The sequence below is a fragment of the Rattus norvegicus genome, chromosome 3, assembly GCF_036323735.1.
Source record: "Rattus norvegicus strain BN/NHsdMcwi chromosome 3, GRCr8, whole genome shotgun sequence".
In the NCBI taxonomy this organism is placed as follows: domain Eukaryota; kingdom Metazoa; phylum Chordata; class Mammalia; order Rodentia; family Muridae; genus Rattus; species Rattus norvegicus.
The window spans coordinates 152,577,122-152,598,598 of NC_086021.1; the positions used below are offsets into that span (position 1 = coordinate 152,577,122).

The 21,477-nt window shown below is 44.3% G+C and overlaps 1 protein-coding gene and 1 long non-coding RNA gene across 2 annotated transcripts in view; one reads left to right on the forward strand and one right to left on the reverse strand.

The window, feature by feature from the left end:
• Dtd1 (D-aminoacyl-tRNA deacylase 1) overlaps nucleotides 1–21,477 on the forward strand; it is a 162,768-nt gene that overhangs the window by 127,929 nt on the left and 13,362 nt on the right. The window contains exon 5 of the mRNA NM_001398981.1: nucleotides 9,968–10,140. Within this exon, the coding sequence (NP_001385910.1) occupies nucleotides 9,968–10,120 (153 nt within the window). The 3' untranslated portion in view covers nucleotides 10,121–10,140. The remainder of the gene's footprint in view (nucleotides 1–9,967; nucleotides 10,141–21,477) is intronic.
• LOC134486167 (uncharacterized) lies at nucleotides 8,460–11,842 on the reverse strand. The gene is made up of 2 exons (XR_010064922.1): nucleotides 11,061–11,842; nucleotides 8,460–9,339 (listed from the first exon to the last, which is right to left on the reverse strand). It is a non-coding gene; the product is annotated as an uncharacterized LOC134486167 (long non-coding RNA).

Here is a 21,477-nt window from a genome sequence, read left to right on the forward strand (position 1 = left end):
TTTATGTGGATAACTGATTTGCAGAGAAGTTGCATGTATGGTAAAATTGTCACAGGGTCATACCTGAAATCATTCAATAATCCCTTCAGTTTGTAGCCTTTTCCAGTGCCTTGTAAGAAAAAAGGCAGTGGACTTAAATATCTACATGGTTCTCCTGTGTTGAGACCTGTTTAGAAGTGTTGGATTCTGGTTGATAGATGGCCAGCTGACAAACTGGTTATACCTAATGAATGAATGAGCACATTAAGATGTGGTATATTATAGAACAATACCTGTGGTGAGGTTCCCCAGAGTGAAAGTCTTTAGGGCCAGGTAGGTCATATTTAGGAAGTTGCCTCAGGAAGCATGTGAGGAGTAGAAAGGAAGCCAGGAGGAGGGGAACCTGAGAAGGTACATACCAGAGAAGCCAGCAGATTACACCTCAGAGTTGGTCTTCTTAAGAATGTTATGGCCTGACCCTCTGTGGCTGACCAGAAGGCATCCTCATCAAAGAGGGGCAGGTACTGGAACTGAGCAGCCATAAGTTTGAAGGGTAGCTGGTCACAGGAGTGGCAGTTGGCCTCTGGGCTGGGACATGGGGACTCTGACAGCATTTGCTACTTAGAACCCAGGGCTGACTGACCTTTCCACATCCCACTATGGTCTAAAACAAGTGGCCGCTGAGATGGGAAGACTGGAGTGGATCCAGCGATAGCATGTGAAGCCGAGGCCTAACCCAGGGGACTTAGCTAAGCAAAGAAGAGGAGGAAGTCGCCACACCCTCTCAGCTTTGCACGCTGAAACAACAGGGAATTAGAAAATAAAATTAGCTCGCACGATTTCAGATGGGGACAGATGCCTTTTTACTTGATTTCTAAAAAAAAATTTCCACAGAAACCTCAAGCAGAGTTAATAATGTATGAAAATTAGGTACCATGTGTGCTCTTTGCTTCGTAATGTTTTTATTAAGCAGCTAGTTGATTTAAAAATAACAGAACAGGACAGTTGACACAATGGCAGACTCTAGTGTGTATGGAAACATCTCCTTAAATGTTCTGTCAGGTTTTCCATTACATAAGAATATTTTAAAAAATGCCTTCCGAATTATCACATAAGATAAAATTATATCAAGCTGCAGTTTGATAAAAACAAATTGTTCGGCTATAAATTCGAATTGCCTTCTTAAAAAATGGCTTAGTCAATTACAGGTTATGCATGGGAATATGTTTCCACAGATCTCGTCAGTGCCTGGTAGATATAGAAGTGCATCTTTTCTGTTCTGCTGGTCATTTCCTGAGCAGAACCTCCTGCCCTTCTTTCCTCTTCCCACCCTTTGTCTCCTGGACTGTGAGTGATGGGATGAGATAAGTCAAAGAGGAAAGGTTTCCTTACTGTTCAAGAGATGCCTCTGTTCTGAAAGGGGAAATGAATATGTGTGAGATCGCCTCCTAGCTGGCGGGCTAACTGGGCTAGAGTTTGAGTGCAGGTTCCTTTTTATTTTTTATTCTTTGAGATTATACAATGGACTATGATCATGCCTCCATTCTCCATTTCTCCTTCCGGTTCCTCCGCGTCCCCTAACAAGTTTCCTCTCCTAACTTCACTTTATAGGTGTTGCCACCTCTTCTCTTCATCGCACATAGTGCTGCCCATGTGTGGATGGTGCTATCCCCTGGAGCACTGGAAACATACCAGTGGCCTTCTCCTAGGACAGCAATCCCCCGCCTTACCTCGAAGCTACCAATTGCAATAGCCCTTGAGTGCAGGGTCCTGTCATTCCCTCATCAGTCTATTCCCTCGGACATCGTACACTATCTCAGAGGACAGTGGACTCTGCCCGTGCTATCCCAGCATTGTTTGTGCCTCGTGTACCTGCATGGCACTGGTAGAAGTGCTCCTTCTATACGTATATGGCAGGGGAAATACCATGTTCAAGAAAGGTACCTTCTAGAAGTCTAGGGTTTAACAGAACAAACCGAAGCAGAGTAAAGTTTAGTTAATTAGACACCAAAGTTCCTAACTGACTTAACTTTAGCCTGTGATTTGCTTTTCTTATATATTTCATTGGGATAGTTAAATATTCAATAAACAAATAAGGACAGTACCTGCTTGTCTCCAGGGTGAGAAGGATCGTGTGTAGCTGAGACAACTTGAAAAAGTCATGGTTTGTTCACTAGCATTCTTTGTTCATGGGCACTTGGGACAGATGGCGTTGTGGAGAGAAAATTCTGACGCTATTGAGGTGAGTAAGGCTGATTGTGTTGAGCATTTGATTGCCTTTAACTGGTACCTGTCTCAGGAGACCTGGCTGGGCATGTCCTTCTTGCACATCCTGTGACTGCCAGCATTGACATAAGCTGAGTCACAGGTGTGGGCAAGCAACCTGGAGGAGTAATGCCTTGTAGTACTTTAAAGGTAATTGCAGGGGGCATTCGAGCTGTATGATTTGCACTACAAGACATTCTTGGAATCTCTGTAAGGGGTTGGTTGGAACAGAACTTTCCCATCTACACCAGAGTCTATAAAAACCACAAAACTGACTTCATGGGGTTTAAGTTTTTCTTTTGTTATTTTCTTCCCCCTCTAATTAGATTTTGCTCATATGCAGGAAAGAACAGTCTGGCATGAAATAACTGGCATTAAAATAACTCAAAGACCGGACTGTACCTCACATTACCCTAGCAAGAGTGGGAATGTTCTAAGCCCCGGCAGTCTCAGTAAACCCTAGCATCGGTGAACATTTGCTCTAAAGAAAAGTCAGGTCAACTGGACGCTTGGTTGGCATTCCTGAGACCTGGCTCCTGCCCAACCTGACTGGCCTGGACGTGGCTTTGGGCAAGCTCTCTCTTTGTGGACTGACCTCATTGTGCTCAGAAACAATCTAGGAGTAATATTGCCTGCTCTCGAGTTCTCAGAATCCCAAAGGGGAACAGTTGGCTGTTGGGATCTAAAGGGGTCATTTGTTTCCTCAGTGTGAGGATAGAGTTTAGAGGCCTGAAGTAGAATTTTCACCTTACATGTATCTGGTCTTTTGAGGGTGCAGGCTCTCTTTTTTGTTAACTTATAGATCCCAATAAGAGAAAAGATATGACCAGACCTTTTTTGTCTTTTGTTTTTTGACTTATCTTAAAAATAATAAAACATAGCTCATCTCTAGCTGCTGTGATTTTCCATCGTTGTCCCTAGTCGTGTTGAAAGTGAGTGTGAAAGACTGAGCCCCCAGTGAACGTTTTTGTTGGGGGGAGGATGGCAATGGGGGGAGGATGGGGAGGGGAACACCCATAAATGAGGGGGGGAAGGGGTTAGGGGGATGTTGGCCTGGAAACCGGGAAAGGGAATAACAATCGAAATATAAATAAGAAATACTCAAGTTAATAAAAAAAGAAAAGAAAAGAAAAGAAAGTGAGTGTGAGGTACCCTTACCATCTCACTCTAACTGTGGCCCTTCCATCAAGTGTTATTGAGTTCCTCCTTTGCTCTGAAAGAAGCCAAAAAGAAGCCAGTTTTTGGGAATCCCCACAAAGCTGAATGTAGTGCTTTAGTTTGGTGGGTTATGGCGTGCCCAGGGAGGTAAGTGGGATAGGGGGACAACATCTCCAACCCTTCCTGCTGGCTCCACTTGAACCCTTTAAATCCTTGTATGGTATAATTGCTGCAGGTTAGGAGACTGTAACTGATTCTCTAGAGGTAGTAGAACCTTCAAGGTTGGAGGGTCTGACTGAACGTGAAGCACCAGACTCCAGGGCTCTGATTATTAGTGCCACAGACGCAGGAGTTGCCTTTCACTTCATAGTTTCTGTCATCATGGCACTATATGTCCTCAGCATGAAGAGATCAGTCTCAAAGATGCCCGAGTAATGTGTGTGTGTGTGTGTGTGTGTGTGTGTGTGTGTGTGTGTGTGTGTGTACGTACAGGATAGTGATAACAATCCTGTGTCCTTATGTCATTTATGGTGGAGGAGTGGGCACTGAAGGCCTGCTTAGCTCTGTCTTCCTCTTGCCAGTGAACTGCTACCATCGTCAGAGATAGCTATCCCTCATCTGTACAGTGCCAGTCTCATCCCTGCAGCTGGCTGAGTTCTGCTCTTCCTCATCATGCACTGTCGGTGAAAAGCTCTCTAACCACTCTGCTGAGAACTGGGAGCCTGAGCCTCCCTTCCCTCCAAGGCAGTTGCCCCGTCTGCTCTTCCAAACAAAATTGCCTGTTCGTGCATGTTTCAGAAGGTCTGTGTGGCACTTTGTATGTGCCACAGAGCACTACCCATGTCCCTACTATTAGTGTTTTAATGAATAGGGCACCCAGGTACCACTTTGTCTTGATGTCCCCTGCACCTGCCACTTTACCATTTGCCCTGATTAGGGCTTTGGGATGAATCCACCAGCACTTTTCACACCCTCCATGCCTGGAAGATGCTGCAATTATGGCTTGAGGGGCAGCATAGCCCAAACCTGTCCCTCTCTCGTCTCCTTTGCTGGCTTGCCTCACCTTCCCTGGAACTCACCGGGCCTCTGGTTGACTCTCTACTCCTTTGGCTTCTGTCTTCTTTCATGCAATTTTCTACTCATGCCCCCACTGCCCTATGCTGTGTACCATTGCAGGCCTAACAGTGAGACAGATGTTCTGGGCACATGGGAAGGGTCTGGGGAAGTCCCAGGACCTTTGCACTTAGGTGGGCTTATGATGAACCCAGCATACACACATCTCAACTGTTTAGAACAGAGGCTGGCTTCTGGCAGGTAACTGGGGTTACCAACCAATTTTCTGGTGAAGAGTAAGCTTCAAAGAGGCAAGTGCTGTGCTACACTTTGTGCAGTGACCCTGGCACCTGACTAGAGCATGGAATGAGCCTATGCTCAGGGAATGTCTGTCACATGAAGTTAATATGTTGAGGGAGAGAGGTTACATGATTCCCTGGACAGAAAGTAGGGGTTTCATGCCTAGAGGCCTCAGGCCTGGCCCGTCTCAGTTGTTCACGTGCTGCCAAACTGAAAGAAAGCTCATAGCCTTGCTGGTGTTTTATGAGAAGCTTGCCCTCAGCTGCAAGTGTCCCAAATCTCAGTAGTTTCTAATGGTGAGCAACATGAATGCTATCCCTAACAGGGGAACCCTGCTAGCACTCTCCAGAGGCTTCTGTACCCCAAAGCCCTTCTTCATCCCAAGAGTTGTGATGTGGTCAAAGTCATCTCATACACATGCATTAGTGAGAGAAACCTTTCTTTGATATTCCTGCAGCTCCTATGGGTCACAGAACATATGACATATGGTCAGGCATTATTCTCTTTGAAGCAAGGATCTACTTGTGCACTAAGGAGGGAAGGAAGGAGGGGCTAGGAGGTGACTAGCTGTAGTGGTGACATTGACTTTTCCATAGATTGTTCATGACAATGGGGACAAATTAATTGTTTTGGTACCTGAAGAGCTAGCAAATCTTATGGTGGATGAGCACAGTGGCATCGCAGTAGGTAATAGTATTATACGTGTTCAGATATATGTATAAAAATGTGGACACTCTTGGGTAGCTTGCTCTCTGCATGATAGCCCAGTTCCCACTGTGTCCTTTATATTTAGTTCTGTGCTCCTTATATACCCGTTTGATCCTTCAGGGTGTTTCTCTTTGCATGCTTGGCTGCAGAGCACTGCAAAACCTATGTTCAGATAGTTTATTCTTAAGAGTATGCCATTAGAACTTAGAAGTATTAACAAAAAGAAAATCCTTTATTTAGATCCCCAGAGGGGTCTTTTTGTCCAGAGCTGCCATTGGAATGTCCGGTTTGACTCTAAGACTCAAAAGCCAGACCTGGGACAAGGTCTACTTATAGTGTGAACATTCTTACCAGTGCATTAAACTTAACAAGAAAAAGGGAAAAAGCTCCAGACGCCCTCAGCATCAGCACCCATGGCTGCCATGTTCACAGAAGCCCTCAGCATCAGCACCCATGGCTGCTGTGTTCACAGAAGCCCTCGGCATCAGCACCCATGGCTGCTGTGTTCACAGAAGCCCTCGGCATCAGCACCCGTGGCTGCTGTGTTCACAGAAGCCCTCGGCATCAGCACCCGTGGCTGCTGTGTTCACAGAAGCCCTCGGCATCAGCACCCGTGGCTGCTGTGTTCACAGAAGCCCTCGGCATCAGCACCCGTGGCTGCTGTGTTCACAGAAGCCCTCAGCATCAGCACCCGTGGCTGCCGTGTTCTCAGACCCACAGTGCTTTTTCTCTGAGACATGAATCTAATGTTAATTTGAAAGATAGTCTTTCCATACGAGCCCATGTACAATGAATGCCATGATTTTCTTTCTCTTCCTTTTTTATTAGTTCCTAGGAGGGAAGGGAATGGAGGGGAGGGTAGTGAGGAGGAAAAAAAGAGAAAAAGGAAGATCTAGCTGCTTGAAAGAAGAAAGGAGGGTGGGGAGGGAGGTGAAGAGGGGAAGAAAGAATGGAAAGTAGTCCATCTGCTTCTTTGCCCTGAGATATAAATTCCACCTCCTGGATGCATTGGGCCCCGTTTTCCGAGAAAAGGCTTAAATTTATTAATTTGGTTCACAGTGTTCTCACAGAGAACTTTATTTGGTGGCCTGGTGCCATGTGGGATTGGGTTATTTTAAGATAAGTAATGTAAGAGAATCAGCATTGCATGGCTGGCAGAACCATGGCCGAGCCTATTGCTTAAAGAATTATCACATCTCATTTATAAGCTTGGCTCATGGTGGGGGGAGGGGTCAGGGTTAAGGTGAAGTTCAAACCCCCATCTCCACATGTGTGTACCGTGGGACAAGGCTGTGGCATCCTGTGGATGCTGCTTGAAGCTGTGATGCCCCTGAAAAGCCCCTGTTGCCTGGGATCATGTCCCATCATCCCCTGTGTTGGGACCTGGTGTCAGGAGCAGCAGAATAGGCCTCCAGTGAGATGTGGCACCTGTAATATTCACATTTCCTTTATGTTACCTCTAAGACAGACAAACAACTGAAAGGGCCTCTTACTTTCTGAAAAAATATTATATTTTCAACACCTGTCTTAGATCTCATCTGTGATTGTCCACTTGTGTATGTGTTTATCTGGGTACCTCCCTTTACCTCATGCATGCAAAAGTAAGTTTACACCAAAAAGCAGCTTGGCACAGTGCACTGTAGAACACTGACTCCCAAATTTTTTATGAACCAGAAATATAGAAAATAGAAGAAATGGAAGAATTCAGCATGCATTGTCAACTTATATTAACCAAAATTATTGTTGTCATTGGTATTATTATTATTTATTTGTTGTTGGGTTTTTTGTTTGTTTGTTTTTTTGAGAGAGGGTGTCTCTGTGTTGCCCTGGCTATCCTGAAACTCACTCTGTAGACCAGGCTGGCCTTGAACTCAGAGATCCACCTGCCTCTGCCTTCTGAGTTCTGAGATTAAAGGCCCGAGTCACCACCTTTTGGCATATCAAAATTATTTTTAACTAAACATTATTTTATGGGTATGGGTGTTTTGTCTAAAGGTAGCTCTGTGTGGCTGGTACCCAGAGAGGCCAGAGGAGGGGCTTGGGCCTCTGGGACTGGAGCTTCCGTGTGGGTGCTGGGAATGGAGCAGGGTCCTCTGTACGAGCAATACGTGCCCGAAACACCTGAGCCATTTATATAGCCCCTGAAACTACTTTAAAGTTTTAGCAAAATACACATATAATTTGCCATCTTAGCCATTTTTAGTATACACTTCTATACCACTGTGTGTATTTGCGAGCCAAGATGATTTTAAAAAGAATAAGACAGAAAGACTCTCTATACTCATGGTTTCAAAAAAGAAAGGTTTTCAATGCCAAGAGAGAAATAAAAAGCATTCATAGGTAGAAACCCTTCCTCATTCGTGGCAGAATGTATAAAGGAAATATTTGTTCCTAATAAATAATGCTGCAGAGAAATTGAAACAAAAGTTCGTGTTGTCATTTCCTAGATTCCCAGTGTTTAAAAAATGCTAAAATATTACTTTTCTTTTGACCATTACTACTTTAAGGGCTGGAGTGTGAGCTGTTTGTTGCCAGACCGTTGCTGGACAATGAGCTTCTGTCAGCATGAAGTCAGCTACACTGATTATAACACAGTGGCTTTTACCTTTCACTGAGTCAATGCGTGAAGCTCTGTGCTGACATACACCCTGCCATGAACATCTTTCTGTCTGTGGTTCAAGTATCCTTTGCAAAAAGCTCATAGCTGGCCCTAGTCAGGACCAAGAAGTGAAAGATGACAGTTAGAGTTGCGGCCTGTGTGCATTCACTCCACATTTTTCCTTCTCCCCTCAAGATAGCCAGTGCCCTGGAGCTAGAGTCTGTCCTCCCACCCCTCTGCCTGGATGTACCAAAGTATGTAGTAAGTAAATTCATCTCAGTGTAGTTTGAGCATTGTGTGAGCTCATCACTGTGTGCAGTGTGTGAGTTCATCATGCTGTGTAGTGCTGTCTCTGAAACTTTGTTTTTGCACAAACAAACAAACAAACACTGAACCATTGATAGATCCAGTTTGTTTACTCAAATACTATTGGGTGTGGGTCTGCCCTGGAGAGTGGTTGACCTACTAGGGGGTTACACTCTTAAAAACAAGAACAGAAACAGACTCTTCTTCTTTTAGAAGCTATCGATGGCCAGTAGCTCCTCAGCAAGAGATGAGACTCTGTGGGCCCCTCCCACTGCTCCATGCTGGGGTTTACCTGGCCTGAGCTGACACGGGTCTTGTGCATACTGTCAGTCGTGTACTTCATATATCCAGCGGGCCTATCGTGCCTGGAAAAGATAATCTCCTTGTAGTTATCCACCACCTCTGGCTCTTATAAGGTCTCAGGGGTGGAATCTTGTAAGAGAACTTGCCTGGGAAGTCTCTGATCAATGATACAATTCAACACACATCTAATTATCACACTGACCAGCCTGGGTATTCGCTATAGCTTTTCAGGGTAATGGAAATTAGGAAAGATAATACTGTCAGCCAATCATTAATACATTTGACTTCTTGGACCAAATTGAAAGCTATTGATTATTCATCAATAAAAGGTTGAGTTCAAAGTTTGTCTACAAAACAAGCAGTGCTCTGGAAGGCTATGTGAAGTGATTGTGTCTGTGGACATGGGGCAGAGGCCAGCTGGGAGAGGCTAGCCCTTCACTGATTTTCTTTCCATGTGATGGAGAAAATGCCTTGGTCTGGGAAGCAGATGGAGCTGGGTGTTGCTGTCTCTCAGGCTTTGGTGCAGATGCCTTTCTTGGTCCAAGAAAATCTCGTGAACCAACAGTTGGCTAGTATTCTCAGCAGGCCTTCTCGGAGTGGCTGGACTGTGGCTCAGTGTGAGATGACCTAAGTTTCTTCTGACTGTCTCGTCTGTGGTTACTTTGAAACTGTTGGGGAGATATGGAAGGAAGAATTGGGTCACTTCAGAGCATGCGCTGCCAACCCCCTCCCCTCTAGCTGGATGCTCCAGCGGCTGGTGGCCCATCTGGGACTACCATTAGCATAGTAGGAGCACATAGCTTGGGTGAGTCAGGCTTTAGGCTCAGGAATGAATGTAACTGAGACAATGCTCAGTGTAGTTTATTTCACTGTCTTCTCTGGTAACTTCTGCAAACAGTGGAATGCTTTGAACACTCTTTAAAACACACTAAGTGGGAAGACAATGTGAGAAAAGCTACAGCATCACCAAAGAAGATAGTAAGAAGCTAAAAAGCCTTTGCCATTTAAGGGAGTCTTCTGAGCCCGAGGGAGCCTGTTGCATGGCTGTCCTCACATCCCACATACTGGGTGAGGAAGAGTTAGAGTGGCATCACAGGTAGCAATTCTGTGTTAAGGATTCAGGTGCTGTTTGGTCAGTGTTGTGCATAGTTGGATCTGTGAGCCATTGTGATAGACCAGGCGCCAGGCAGAGGCTTTGCGTGTGGTTTCCACCTCAGACATTTTGTTGCTTTCGCTACTTGGTCACATCTTCACAACTTTCAACTATTTTCTTTCTTTCTTTTTTTTTTTAATCAGCTGTCAAAACTGGAGAAACAGCAGCAGAGAAAAGAGAAGACCAGGGCCAAAGGGCCTTCTGAGTCAAGCAAAGAACGAAATACACCCCGAAAAGAAGACCGCAGCGCCAGCAGCGGGGCAGAGGGTGATGTGTCTTCAGAGAGGGAGCCATAGATGCAGAAGCATGAGCTCAGGTAAGAGCTTCCCACCTGCACAGAGTTGTCCACACACGCTTTAGGGGAATAGAAGTGAATCAGGGTGAGATGGCTGCAAAGGCAGTGCTCATCTTTGAACATTAGATCATAGCATCCCTAAGTGTGCTCCTTTCCAGCATAGTGAAGGTCATTGCTGTAAGACTGTGTTGTATTCATTGAAATGTGTACAGGCAGGATACAGGCAAGCTGACAGGCCCAGCCAGTGGATGGTGTGTGTCCTGCCTGCATTGCCTGTGTCAGCCTCACTGCCTGGGCCTGACTGCCACCAGGCTCATCAGTATCTCACTCTACTTCCCAGTCCATCATTGCCACTCTTAGCTCAGCCCCTTCAGTAGAGGCCTGCATCCTCTGAAGTTGTCATCTCTCACTGTTGCCCGGTTTGTATTTTACACCATTCTTTTCATCTTCATAACACTGTCATTTCTCTGTGTATTGTATTGAGGGAAAGACTACGTAGACAAGGCTGTCTTCCTACTCACAGCAGTATTTCTACCTCTGCCCTGTGAGCACTGAGGCGACAGACAGGTACCGCCATGCCCAGCCGGCATTGCCTGTGATGCTTGTTCTTCACCATTTCCATGCCCAGGACTGTGATGAGGACACAGTAGCATTAAGTTCATCTCCTAGAGACCCCAGTGGCCTTCTGTCTCAGTTTTTCTCATTTCATATATTATCAAAGCCCCTTGTTTGATGGGCACTGGACCAAACACTGGGGTAGAGATGGGAAGGCTCCATGGCCTGACCTTATCAAGTTCATACATCCAAGAAGAAGAGTAGAAACAGTTGTGTGACAGCCAAAGTACCTGTGGCATGGATGGGACAGCGTGTGCAGTAGGGAGGACTCTGAGAGCCAACCTTGAAGGACACATGGGACTGGGAAACATCGAGGAAAGGCTTACCTTGTCTCATGGTTTTGGAAGTTTCGGGCAATGATTTATTGACCCTGTTGGCTTTAGATTCTTTGGCAAGGACATATATCATGGTAGGAGCATGGTAGGTGATGCAAACTGTTGCCTCATGTCTAGGAAGCACAGAGGAGAAAGGGGAGGAGGAGACTGCTGGGATTCTTCAGTCTCTCTTTAGAAGCACACCTGAAATAACATGAATTCCTCCTACCATGCCTCATCGTCCAAAACTTCCACTGCATCCCAGTAGTGCTATGGTGGAGACCAAGCCTTGACTAAGTGAGCACTTAGAAGACACTCTAGATCTAATCTACAAGACGATGCCAGCATTATTTTGTTGGAGGACTGCAAATGATTAAGACAGATAGTTTTAGAAGAGAGGAAGTCAGGATTAGCTGAATGGTTGGGTACTAGTGCAGAGAGCAGAGAGCTTCTTGGGAAGTTGGGGGTCCTGGTCTATAACTGCCAGGAATGTGGACTTTATCCTGGGATACTGAAGTACCTTTGACAGCAGAAGCACATAGTCAAGCATAGCATGCAAAGATCATCCTCCAGCTCCAGGGAGAGAGGCTGGAAGTACATAGGCCAGTTTGGAGGAACTGCAGAAGTCCAAAGACATAATGGGGCCAGAGAGAGAAGTTGGGCTGGAAGGTATAAGTGATCAGTGTGGAGACAAATCAGTGTGAGTGTTGGGGTGTCTAGATGGGGAGGGAATACTAACAATAGCTATTTTTTTTTTTATTAACTTGAGTATTTCTTATATACATTTCAAGTGTTATTCCCTTTCCCGGTTTCCGGGCAAACATCCCCCTCCCCCCTCCCCTTCCTTATGGGTGTCCCCCTCCCAACCCTCCCCCCATTGCCGCCCTCCCCCCATAGTCTAGTTCACTGGGGGTTCAGTCTTAGCAGGACCCAGGGCTTCCCCTTCCACTGGTGACAATAGCTATTTTTGTGGACAGTCTTATGGCGGTGGACCTAGGACTGCGGAGAGGTCTTAGGCATGCATTTTTGAACTGGTAAACTGATTAACTAAGTCTGAAGACAGGGTCATTTTGGAGATACCAAACTTCAAGAGGAGTTGTGACTGGCAAGGCCTTCTCTTCCCTTCTATAAGGGCAGTCTATAAGGTGTCTATGGCTTTGAGGATGTTCGTGTACATATATTGAGAAATATTAGTAATAGTTGGGTGCCATAATACCTACTCCCAGCAGATAAAGGAATGAATAAAGAGCCCAGGAAAGGCTGGGCAACCGACTCACTGATAGTTTGGGGGCTGTGAAGGAATCATCCTGCTTTTAACTTCTCTTATAGTGTCCTATAGCATTATGCTTTCTTCCAGTATACTTACGGGAAGATGATGGAGCTATAGTAACTGGTCTCGGTTGACTTAGCTTACACATGAGTGTATGAGGGAGTGAGTAGAGAAAGGTCACATCACATTGGGCCCCATTGGTCACAGCCACCACCTGACCAGTTTCTCATTGTGATGCTCAGGCTTAAAGCCACTGCTTTTTATTCATGAACTGAAATACATGATATGGGTTAGTTGTATACAAAATGTGATATTTGTTTCTAATTCATGTTAAGTATTCATGAGTATGTGATAACATTTTATATGACTCATATAAAATATAAAATATACATTCTAAATGTCCTTCTAAAGCTTGATGTTTTCCCTCCAGTAGTCAGTTTTGTCATACAAATACTGCTGATGCTCCTGATTATCTGTTTAGAGGGGGAATTGTGACATACGCAGACAAGGCACAGAGGGCAGGGATGAAAATGGATGATGGAGGGGAGGCCTCTGCCTGGCTGAGGGCGAAATAGCCTTCAGAGTGTTGGGTTGACAATGGAAAGAGCAGGAGCCAACAGAATGGAGAGGAAGCCAGAGGACAACCAAGCTCATGCTCGGATAGAGAGGCCAGCAAGAAGGAAGACATGGTTAGGCTTACGATGCACTCCACAAGAGGGAGACCGTGCCTGGATCAGATACCTAGTCAGCTACTCAGTGCTAATGAAATCATGGTTATTGGAGAAGAATCCAAACCTTTAATTTACTAAACCAGCATAATCCCTAACGAAAATCTATAAGCATTTGTCCTTACAGCTACAGATGTGCAGTCTTCACTCCTCACCAAGGAAGCTTCTCTTGTAACAGAGACCATTATAGAAAACCACAACCAATCAAAATGCAGAGTTGTGGGGCCCAGTCCTAATGATGACATCTACGAAACTCTTCCATACCTAAGGCTCAGGAAAAATTGTGGAAGAAGGGGTAGAAAGATTTTGAGAGCAAGAGAATGAGTGGGATGGTATCTCCTAGTAGCATTAGAAGCTACACCCATAACTTCTCACCAACATGACTGTTCAAACCTGAGCTGGACAGGGACAACACCAATGGCCATGTCAAACTGGATGGCAGGGGCTGAGAAGAAGTCCCCAAGACTGCAGCCCTACACAGAGAACTTATAGGCAAGTGAGGAAAGCCTGGACTGGGAGAGATGGTCTTTCCCAGGGAAGAGCACACTATGGGTTATCCAGGGCCAAAACACTCAGCCCTGAAAATACACAAACAGATAACATCTTATGACTGAAGAGGTTATATTTGGAAATATGTATGTATATATGTGTATGAATATGAATATAATAACAATTAGTGAAAAAATCTAAAGGAGGAAGGGGACAGATATATGGAAGGTTTATAGGGAGGATACAGAAGGGAGAAATGTAATAGTTTTATAATCTCAAACAAATGGACCAGAAAGAAGGCATGATTAGGCATCAGGTCTGTCTGGCTACTGAGAAATAGGTACTAACTCAGGGGCCCATCCAGGTCTTCCTCTTATTGTGCTGGTTGCTTCTTAAGTCTTTATGTGACTTCTGCCTCCTTGGAGTTTCTTCTCTTAAAATAATTAGATCCACTTCCTGCAACTGTTGCAGAATGTAGGTAGGTGGAAGTTATGGTGTCAGAATGCATGTGGCAGTCTGTGCAGAGAGGAAACACTGATCTAAACTCCAGTGTCCCTAGATAATGCTTTTAGGCTTCCACAGGGGGAAGCAATGGGAGATGGGCTGGCTCCTCTGCCCACCCACTGAGAAGGTCAGAAGGCCCAACCTCAGCTGCTGTGCTGGGGAAACTCTTAACTTGGTTCAGAAGTGAACACTAGCCTGGACCACCAGCCGTGGATCCTAGGACTGAGGGTGGCCACCCAGATTTCAGGTCTTTATTCTTTGGACTCTTGTAGATGCTTTGTCTTTTCTCTTGATTGTCATTAGACTATAAACAGTAGCCTTTTCCTGGAGAGTAGCCTTTTCCTTCAGCTATAATTTAATATAAATTAAAATTTTAAACTCCTTGACAAAAACGAAGGGAGAGGGATAAGAGTATAAATAGTCATCTTGAAGGACTAAAGCCAGCTTATCTGCCTAACTATAAATGCTGTGCCCACAACCGTGTATGCACACACCTGTGCGCACAGATGTATGCACATGCTGTGCACATGTTAGAATATGCTTTGTGTTTTCAAACATCTTGAACAATTATAATTCCAGCTAGCTGATGACTCTGCACTATATTAATGACCCATCAGCAAATTTTACAGATGTAATGTCTTAAGTTTTGCTTTAACGGATATATCTGAAAACCTTTGCTTTACTTATTGAAGGATTTTTAAAAAGTTAATTTTTAAATCAGCACAAATCAGAACCATTTGATGGCTTTTATTTGCTTTGGATTTGGCCTCAAAATGATTCTTTCTAAAAAATACTTTTTGGAAAACTTTATGAGCACGGATGTTTGCATCAACTCTACTGTCCTTTCCTATCTCCAGCTGCAGCATTCCTCCCCCATCCCAAACTCACGGTCTCATCTTTAATTATCATTGCTCCATGTGTGTACATGCAGGAGTCACTGAATCCATTTAGTGTTTCCTGCATGTACAGTCCAGGGCTAAGCATGTGAGACTGGATACCTTATGTTCCCTGGAGGAAGATGATTCTCCTTTCAGCAGCACTGGCCCCCGAAGCTCTTCATCTAGGGGTGGGAACAGTGGAATCGCCCTCCCCCTCTTCTATGATTTTCCCTGAGTTTTAGGAATAAAGGTTGCCATAGAGTTGGGGCTGGACACTGCACAGTCACTCACTCCTCTGGATTTCGATCAGCTGTGAATCTCTGTCGTAGTCTCCGTCTATTGCAAGAGGAAGCTTCTTTGATGAGGAGTGCGAGCCACACTTGTCTGTGGGTATAAGAATATTTAGAATATAGTTAGGAATTATATTGGTTTAGCAAAGTAGGTTCTTTTCTAGGGTTTATGATCTCTCCAGCCATGGATAGATTTAAAGTACCATGGATGAGTTCTGCGCTTAAGTCCAACTAGACAGCTGCTGGCTATAGCCAAGATAAAATGACACTACTGTACCACCATGGACACCTGCCTGTCCAGTCACTGATGATCTTCCCAGGCTGTATAGTAAGGTAGGACTACTGATGGCTTTTTTTCCCTGGCAGTGTACATAGCATCTTACAATGCTGTGAGAATTCCGCAGGGAGGAGGCTTCCAGTTCATTTCCAGCTCTATTCCTTCGGGTTTGTGTGCAAAGTGTGGTGTCTTTAGCAATAGGATCTTCCTTTCAAATTCTGGAAGTTAACCAAGGCCAATGGCAGTGGCCATATTGTTTGGGGAGATCTTGGCTTCCAGGTGTAATCCAGATCCGAGGCAGCTGCAACAGAGCCTGGCAGAGAGCGTCCCTCCCAGCCTGTGCAGAAGGTCTCTGAATCACCATTTAGCCAAGGACCAGTGAGGGGGCTGGGACTGACGTACCGCCTCTGAGAATTTAGCCATGCTTCTGGATTTGAAGACTTTGAAGGAGGCCATACTAAAGGACGGGAGCTACTACAATAACACGTTTAGTTTTGTGTTGTCTCTTTGAAGAAGTTTGTCATCGCAACAGGCCACAAAATCACCCTCAGATATTTAGATATTTGTGAGAGCTGAAGGAAGAATGGCAGACTGTGACCTTGCCTGTGGTTTGCTGCATGGGACAGACAGGGGCTGCAGTTCTCTCTCTCTTTTCTTTAAAAGGAGAAGGAGCCTTGGGGAGCCTGTGCAGCCAGGGGAGTTGCTTTGAATTTCTCAGGCTTGAGAGGGAAAAAGAAAAGGCAAAGAGAATAGAATGAGAAGCTCACACTAGCGGCTCTATTTTTCTTTGAAAACGATTAAAACCCTTTGTGGTTGGGAGGATGTCACAGGGCGGGGCGGGTCTCTGTCACATTGCAAATGTTCTGTTCTATTTCATCAAGCAGACATGAAAATGCTAAAATTAACAGTGGTCTGTGTCCGGTCCTATTTCTTCAGGTTCCTCACCTCGCTCCTCAGGCTGGGAGGATTTTCGGTGAGGCTGACTCCTGGTTGGTACCAGGCTGGTTCTCTTTCCTGGTATCACGTGTGCTTTCACTGAGAGACACCCACATTTTAAATATGTATTTTAAGGTTTCAAAAAAATTGTGTAGGAGCTAGGGATATGGCTCAGCAGTGAAGAGCCCTGTGGTGTTGGGCAGCTTGGGCTGGCAGACCTTTGCTTCTGTGTCACCTGTCACTTGATTATTTCTTAGCTGCTGTAAATTGGGTGTGAGAAAAGCTCCGACCAGCACCCACATTTCCTTCTCAAATGTCAACACACTAAAAAGCAAACACGGGAAGTGTTTTGGAAACCGCCATCTGTTTGCTTTGCCAACTTGACCTTTGCTGGAATAGTAAGATGCTGCTATTTTGGAGGAGTGTTCTTCCGAGTGAGCTGAGTCAAGTAGAGAGAGAGAGAGAGAGAGAGAGAGAGAGAGAGAGAGAGAGAGAGAGAGAGAGTGTGAGTGTGTGTGTATGTGAGTGTGAGTGTGTGTGAGTGTGTGTGAGTGTATGTGAGTGTGAGTGTATGTGAGTGTGAGTGTGTATGTGAGTGTGTGTGTGCATGTGAGTGTGTGTGCATGTGAGTGTGAATGTGTGTGAGTGTGTGTGAATGTGTGTGTGTGTGAGTGTGTGTGAATATGTGTGTGAGTGTGTGTGGGTGTGTGAGTGCGTGTGTGAGTGTGTGTGTGGGTGTGTGAGTGCATGTGTGTGAATGTGTGTGTGTGAGTGTGTGTGTGAATGTGTGAGTATGTGTGTGTGGGTGTGTGAGTGCGAGTGCGCGTGTGTGAGTGTGTGTGAATATGAGTGTGCGAGTGTGTGTTTGTGAGTGTGTTTGTGAGTGTGTGTGAGTGTGTGCGTGTGAGCGTGTGTGAGGGTGTGTGTGAGTGTACACATACATACATGCACGTGTGTATGTTTGCTCTAGAGTTTATAGTATGCATTTTAAACATCTCTAATTCTACTTTTAAACAGCACCCCACTAAGTAACCCACGCAGTACTGTACCTTATGGCTCTGTCCTGTGGGGTTGCTGCTGTCACCCCCACCTGCCACATGGTGCGATCACACTGGTGCTTTTTTTTTTTATTGTTTCCTGAGTGGTTATTTTAAAGATAAATTCTGAGTGGTTATTTTAAAGATAAATTAAGGTTAAAAAAGATTGTTTGCCTTCATTTCTCTGATTATAGTTTTTCCTTTCATGCTGTGAACACAGCTTTCTGAACTATTTCATGTTCCTTCTCTTTGAAGAATTGCTTTCCATATTCCTTGAAGCACATATTTGAGGAAATCCTTAGTTTTCTCTTTTGCTTTTGAAGGGTAATTTTACTGGTCTGGAATTCTAACTTGTACTTTTTATGTTTTCAGTATTTAAATGTTTTATTTCTCTCCTTTAAAACTTTTTTCTAATGTATTTTCAGTTTTAAAGGGCATATAATGGTTGTACGTGTTTTTAGTGTGTAATGCAGCCTTTCAGACATGTATACATGTGTCAGATATGCTGGCATGTCGTCATCAAAGACACATTGCTGTTTAGAACATTCCAAGTCTTCTGCACCAGCTCTCAGGAAGCATTCTGTGCTGTCAGTTGTAGGCATCCTTACCTACAGTACCTACCTAAGCAGTAGTAGTAGGTGGTTCTCATCCACCCGTCCCCTGTGCTCACCTACCAACTGTTAGTTTAGGGGCAGGCAAGGGAAAGGGAGCTCTAGACTTCAGGCCAGAGATTTAACGTTGCAGGTAAGGGTCTGAAATAAGAAGCGCGGTTCCTCAGACACAGTGTCATATCTACACATAAAGGTTTCTGAGGGAGGAGTGGTCCTGCAGTACAAGGAAGCAGGCTAAGTTAATATATAGTCTCTGTTACATGACCACTGACAGCTGTCTCTGGATTCCTGATAGTGTGAGCTTCAGCTCTTGTGAGAACTCGGTGGCCGTTAGCTCTTTGCTGCAGATGTGAGGAGGGTAGGGCCAGACTATGAGGCTCTTCATACTGGCTCTCTGGGGGTGGGCTGGTTCTAACACCATCCCTTTGCTTCCTCTCCCCAACACCCCTCCTGGGTTCTAGTCACCTTAAATCTGTTCTCTACCTCTCTGAGATCAACTTTGTCTTCCCATATAAGTAAAAACAAGCACCATTTGCCTTTTTATATAAGACCTATTTCTCTTACATAATGTCTGTTGCTTCCATCCATGCTGTTGGAAATGAAAGTATTCCATTCTTTATTGAATGGGTATATAATATTCCACTCCGTATGTAAAACACACTTTAAAAACCTATTTATCTGTCGATAGTCACCGAGGTTGATTTCGTTTCTTGGCGATTGTGAATAGTGAGTTAATTAACAGGTAATGCAGCCGTTCCTTTAGAGTGCGATCATAGCACTTGCAGGTAAGTCCTGGGTAGTGGGGTGGCTGTATCATAGGGTGATTTTATTTCTAGGTTTTGAGAAACTTTCATACTGTTTTCCATATGGCTATTCTAATTTACATCCCCATCAAAAGTATGTCCGATTTTCTAATTCTCTACATCCTTACTAGCATTACCTGTGCTTTACAGCAGTCATTCTAACTGAGATAAACTGATATCTCATTGTGTGAGGTTTTTTAATATGTTTACTGGCTATTTGGATGTCTTCTGGGAAATGTCTATTCAGGTCGTTTGCTCATTTAAAAATCACATTGTTTTTTAGATTGGTTTGTTTGAATTTCTTATATATTCTAAAAATCATTTTTCTTACAGTTTACAAATATTTCCCCCTATTGTCTAGGTTGTTTCTTTATTCTCTTGAATGCTTTCCTCTATAGAGAGAGCTTATAGTTTGATGTAATCCCATTTGTCGGTTTTTGCTCTCATTGACTATGGTTTTGCAATCATTTACAATTGTTTACTTATGATGTCCTTGAGTGTTTTCTCCTTACAATTTTATAGTTTCAAGACTCACATTTAAGTCTTTGGTTCGTTTTGAACTGATTTTTTGTATATGGTGAGAGATGGAGTATTGTTTTTAAAACAAAATCTCAAACATTGGATTTACCAAAGGAAAATTTAGGAGCTAGACATGGCAGTGAAAGTCTGCTAACTCAGAAAGGCAGGGAAAGTATCCAGCCAGCCTTTCTGCTCCACTGATGTCCCAGAAGGAAAAAACTCCTCTCCTTCTCTGTGCTTTCTTAAATGCCTGCCTTTGGATCCCTTTCCCCTAGCTAGGCTGCTTTGTCTGGCCTCAGTGGGAGAGAGTACACCTAGTTTTGCTGTGACTTTTATGTACCAGAGTTGGTTGGTACCCATGGTGGGGCCTCTCCTTCTCTGAGGAAAAGAGGGTGGGGAATGGGTGCGTGTGTGAGGGTGGGGTGAAGGGGAGGGCTGTGATCAAGCTGTATAGTGAATAAATACATAAACTATTAGGAAAGCAAGAAGATGTTTTATGATGACAACATGGAATTGCCAAGGAAAACATGAAGAAGGAGAAAGAGATCTGGATCAGAAGAGGTCCTGGGAGTCCCTATTTCCTGGAAGAAGCCCAGAACCAACCAGCAGTAACAGATCCGCTGATGATGAGCCTACTAGAAAGGAGGAAAGATAAACTGGACTGTCTCCTTACTCATCCTGGGACTGGATCTTCTTCCCTCAAAGCTCAGGACGATGCAGGAATGGATTATAGGTAACATCAGCTCAGCATTACCTCTGCTCAGGATGAGCAGAGAAGCCCTAAGGAAGCATACATTGCTGAGACCACCACCAAAATCAGCATCTCTAGGATGTATTATTACCCAAGAGCTTCTCACGGAAACACTTAGAGGAGGGGAACTGTTGTTCACATCTGTTTTATAAGCAAAAACTGCTTCTTGACTTGTCACCCATGTTTATGCAACTTTAGTGGCAGTTACCAACTCAAAACTCCCACAAATTGGCAAATAAATCCTTATGAGACTAATTTTTAATTTTCAGAAAGAAGATTAAAGAAATGACAAATGAATTTGTCTGAGTACTTCAAATTTTGATACATATCTTATTAATAAGCAAGATGTGGCACATGAAATTTTATGCATAGAGATGCTCACTTGGTTCCTGGAGAGAGCAGCAGGTGATAATGTCGAAATAGCTATTGGCTTGCTCAAAGAACGCAGCCTCAAACTAACACAGCACCACCAAAGGGAATCAATACTATTTTTAAATCTCTTTGAAACATTCTACATGAGTCTGAAATTGGCAGAGGAGTTCACCATATGATTAAAGTTGTGTTTGGTATACAGAAAGATGGATTTGAGAACTACCTGTTATCCTTGATGGACTTGACTCAGTTTACCCTCATGCTCACTTTGGAGGATGACTTTAATCCTGTAGGTGTTCTTAATGCTTTCAAGATGGATCCCAGTCTTGTGGAGAATGAGGAAAAGTATAAGCTATTAAGAAGGAAAAAATTTTTTTCTTACTAGAATATTTTATTTTAGGAGATCTCTCTCTCTCACACACACACACACACACACACACACACACACACACACACACACACACACACCCTTCACATTGGTGAGTCACCCCAGTGATATCCTCAGCTTTTTTGTGTGTGATCTTTTCTGTTATTTTCTTTTAATAGACAATATAATGCTTAAAAGACAAGAAATAGGGCTGGGGATTTAGCTCAGTGGTAGAGCGCTTACCTAGGAAGCGCAAGGCCCTGGGTTCGGTCCCCAGCTCCGAAAAAAAAAGAACCAAAAAAAAAAAAAAAAGAAAAGAAATATTTCTAAATCAGACTTTAGGTAATAGATGTGTGTGTGTGTGCGTGTGTGTGTGTGTGTGTGTGTGTGTGTGTGCGTGCGTGCGTGTGTGTGTGTGTGTGTGTGTGTGTGTGTGTGTGTTTGTGTCTACCATCTTACCTAGATGTTAGGCATTGAGTCCTGCCCCAAGGTTTTTGGAACAGGATCTTACTATGTAGGGCAGGCTGTCCTTGAACTCTTTAAGTAACCCAGGCTGGGCTTGAGTTCCCTAGGTATCTCCAAAGGGCTGGGATTATA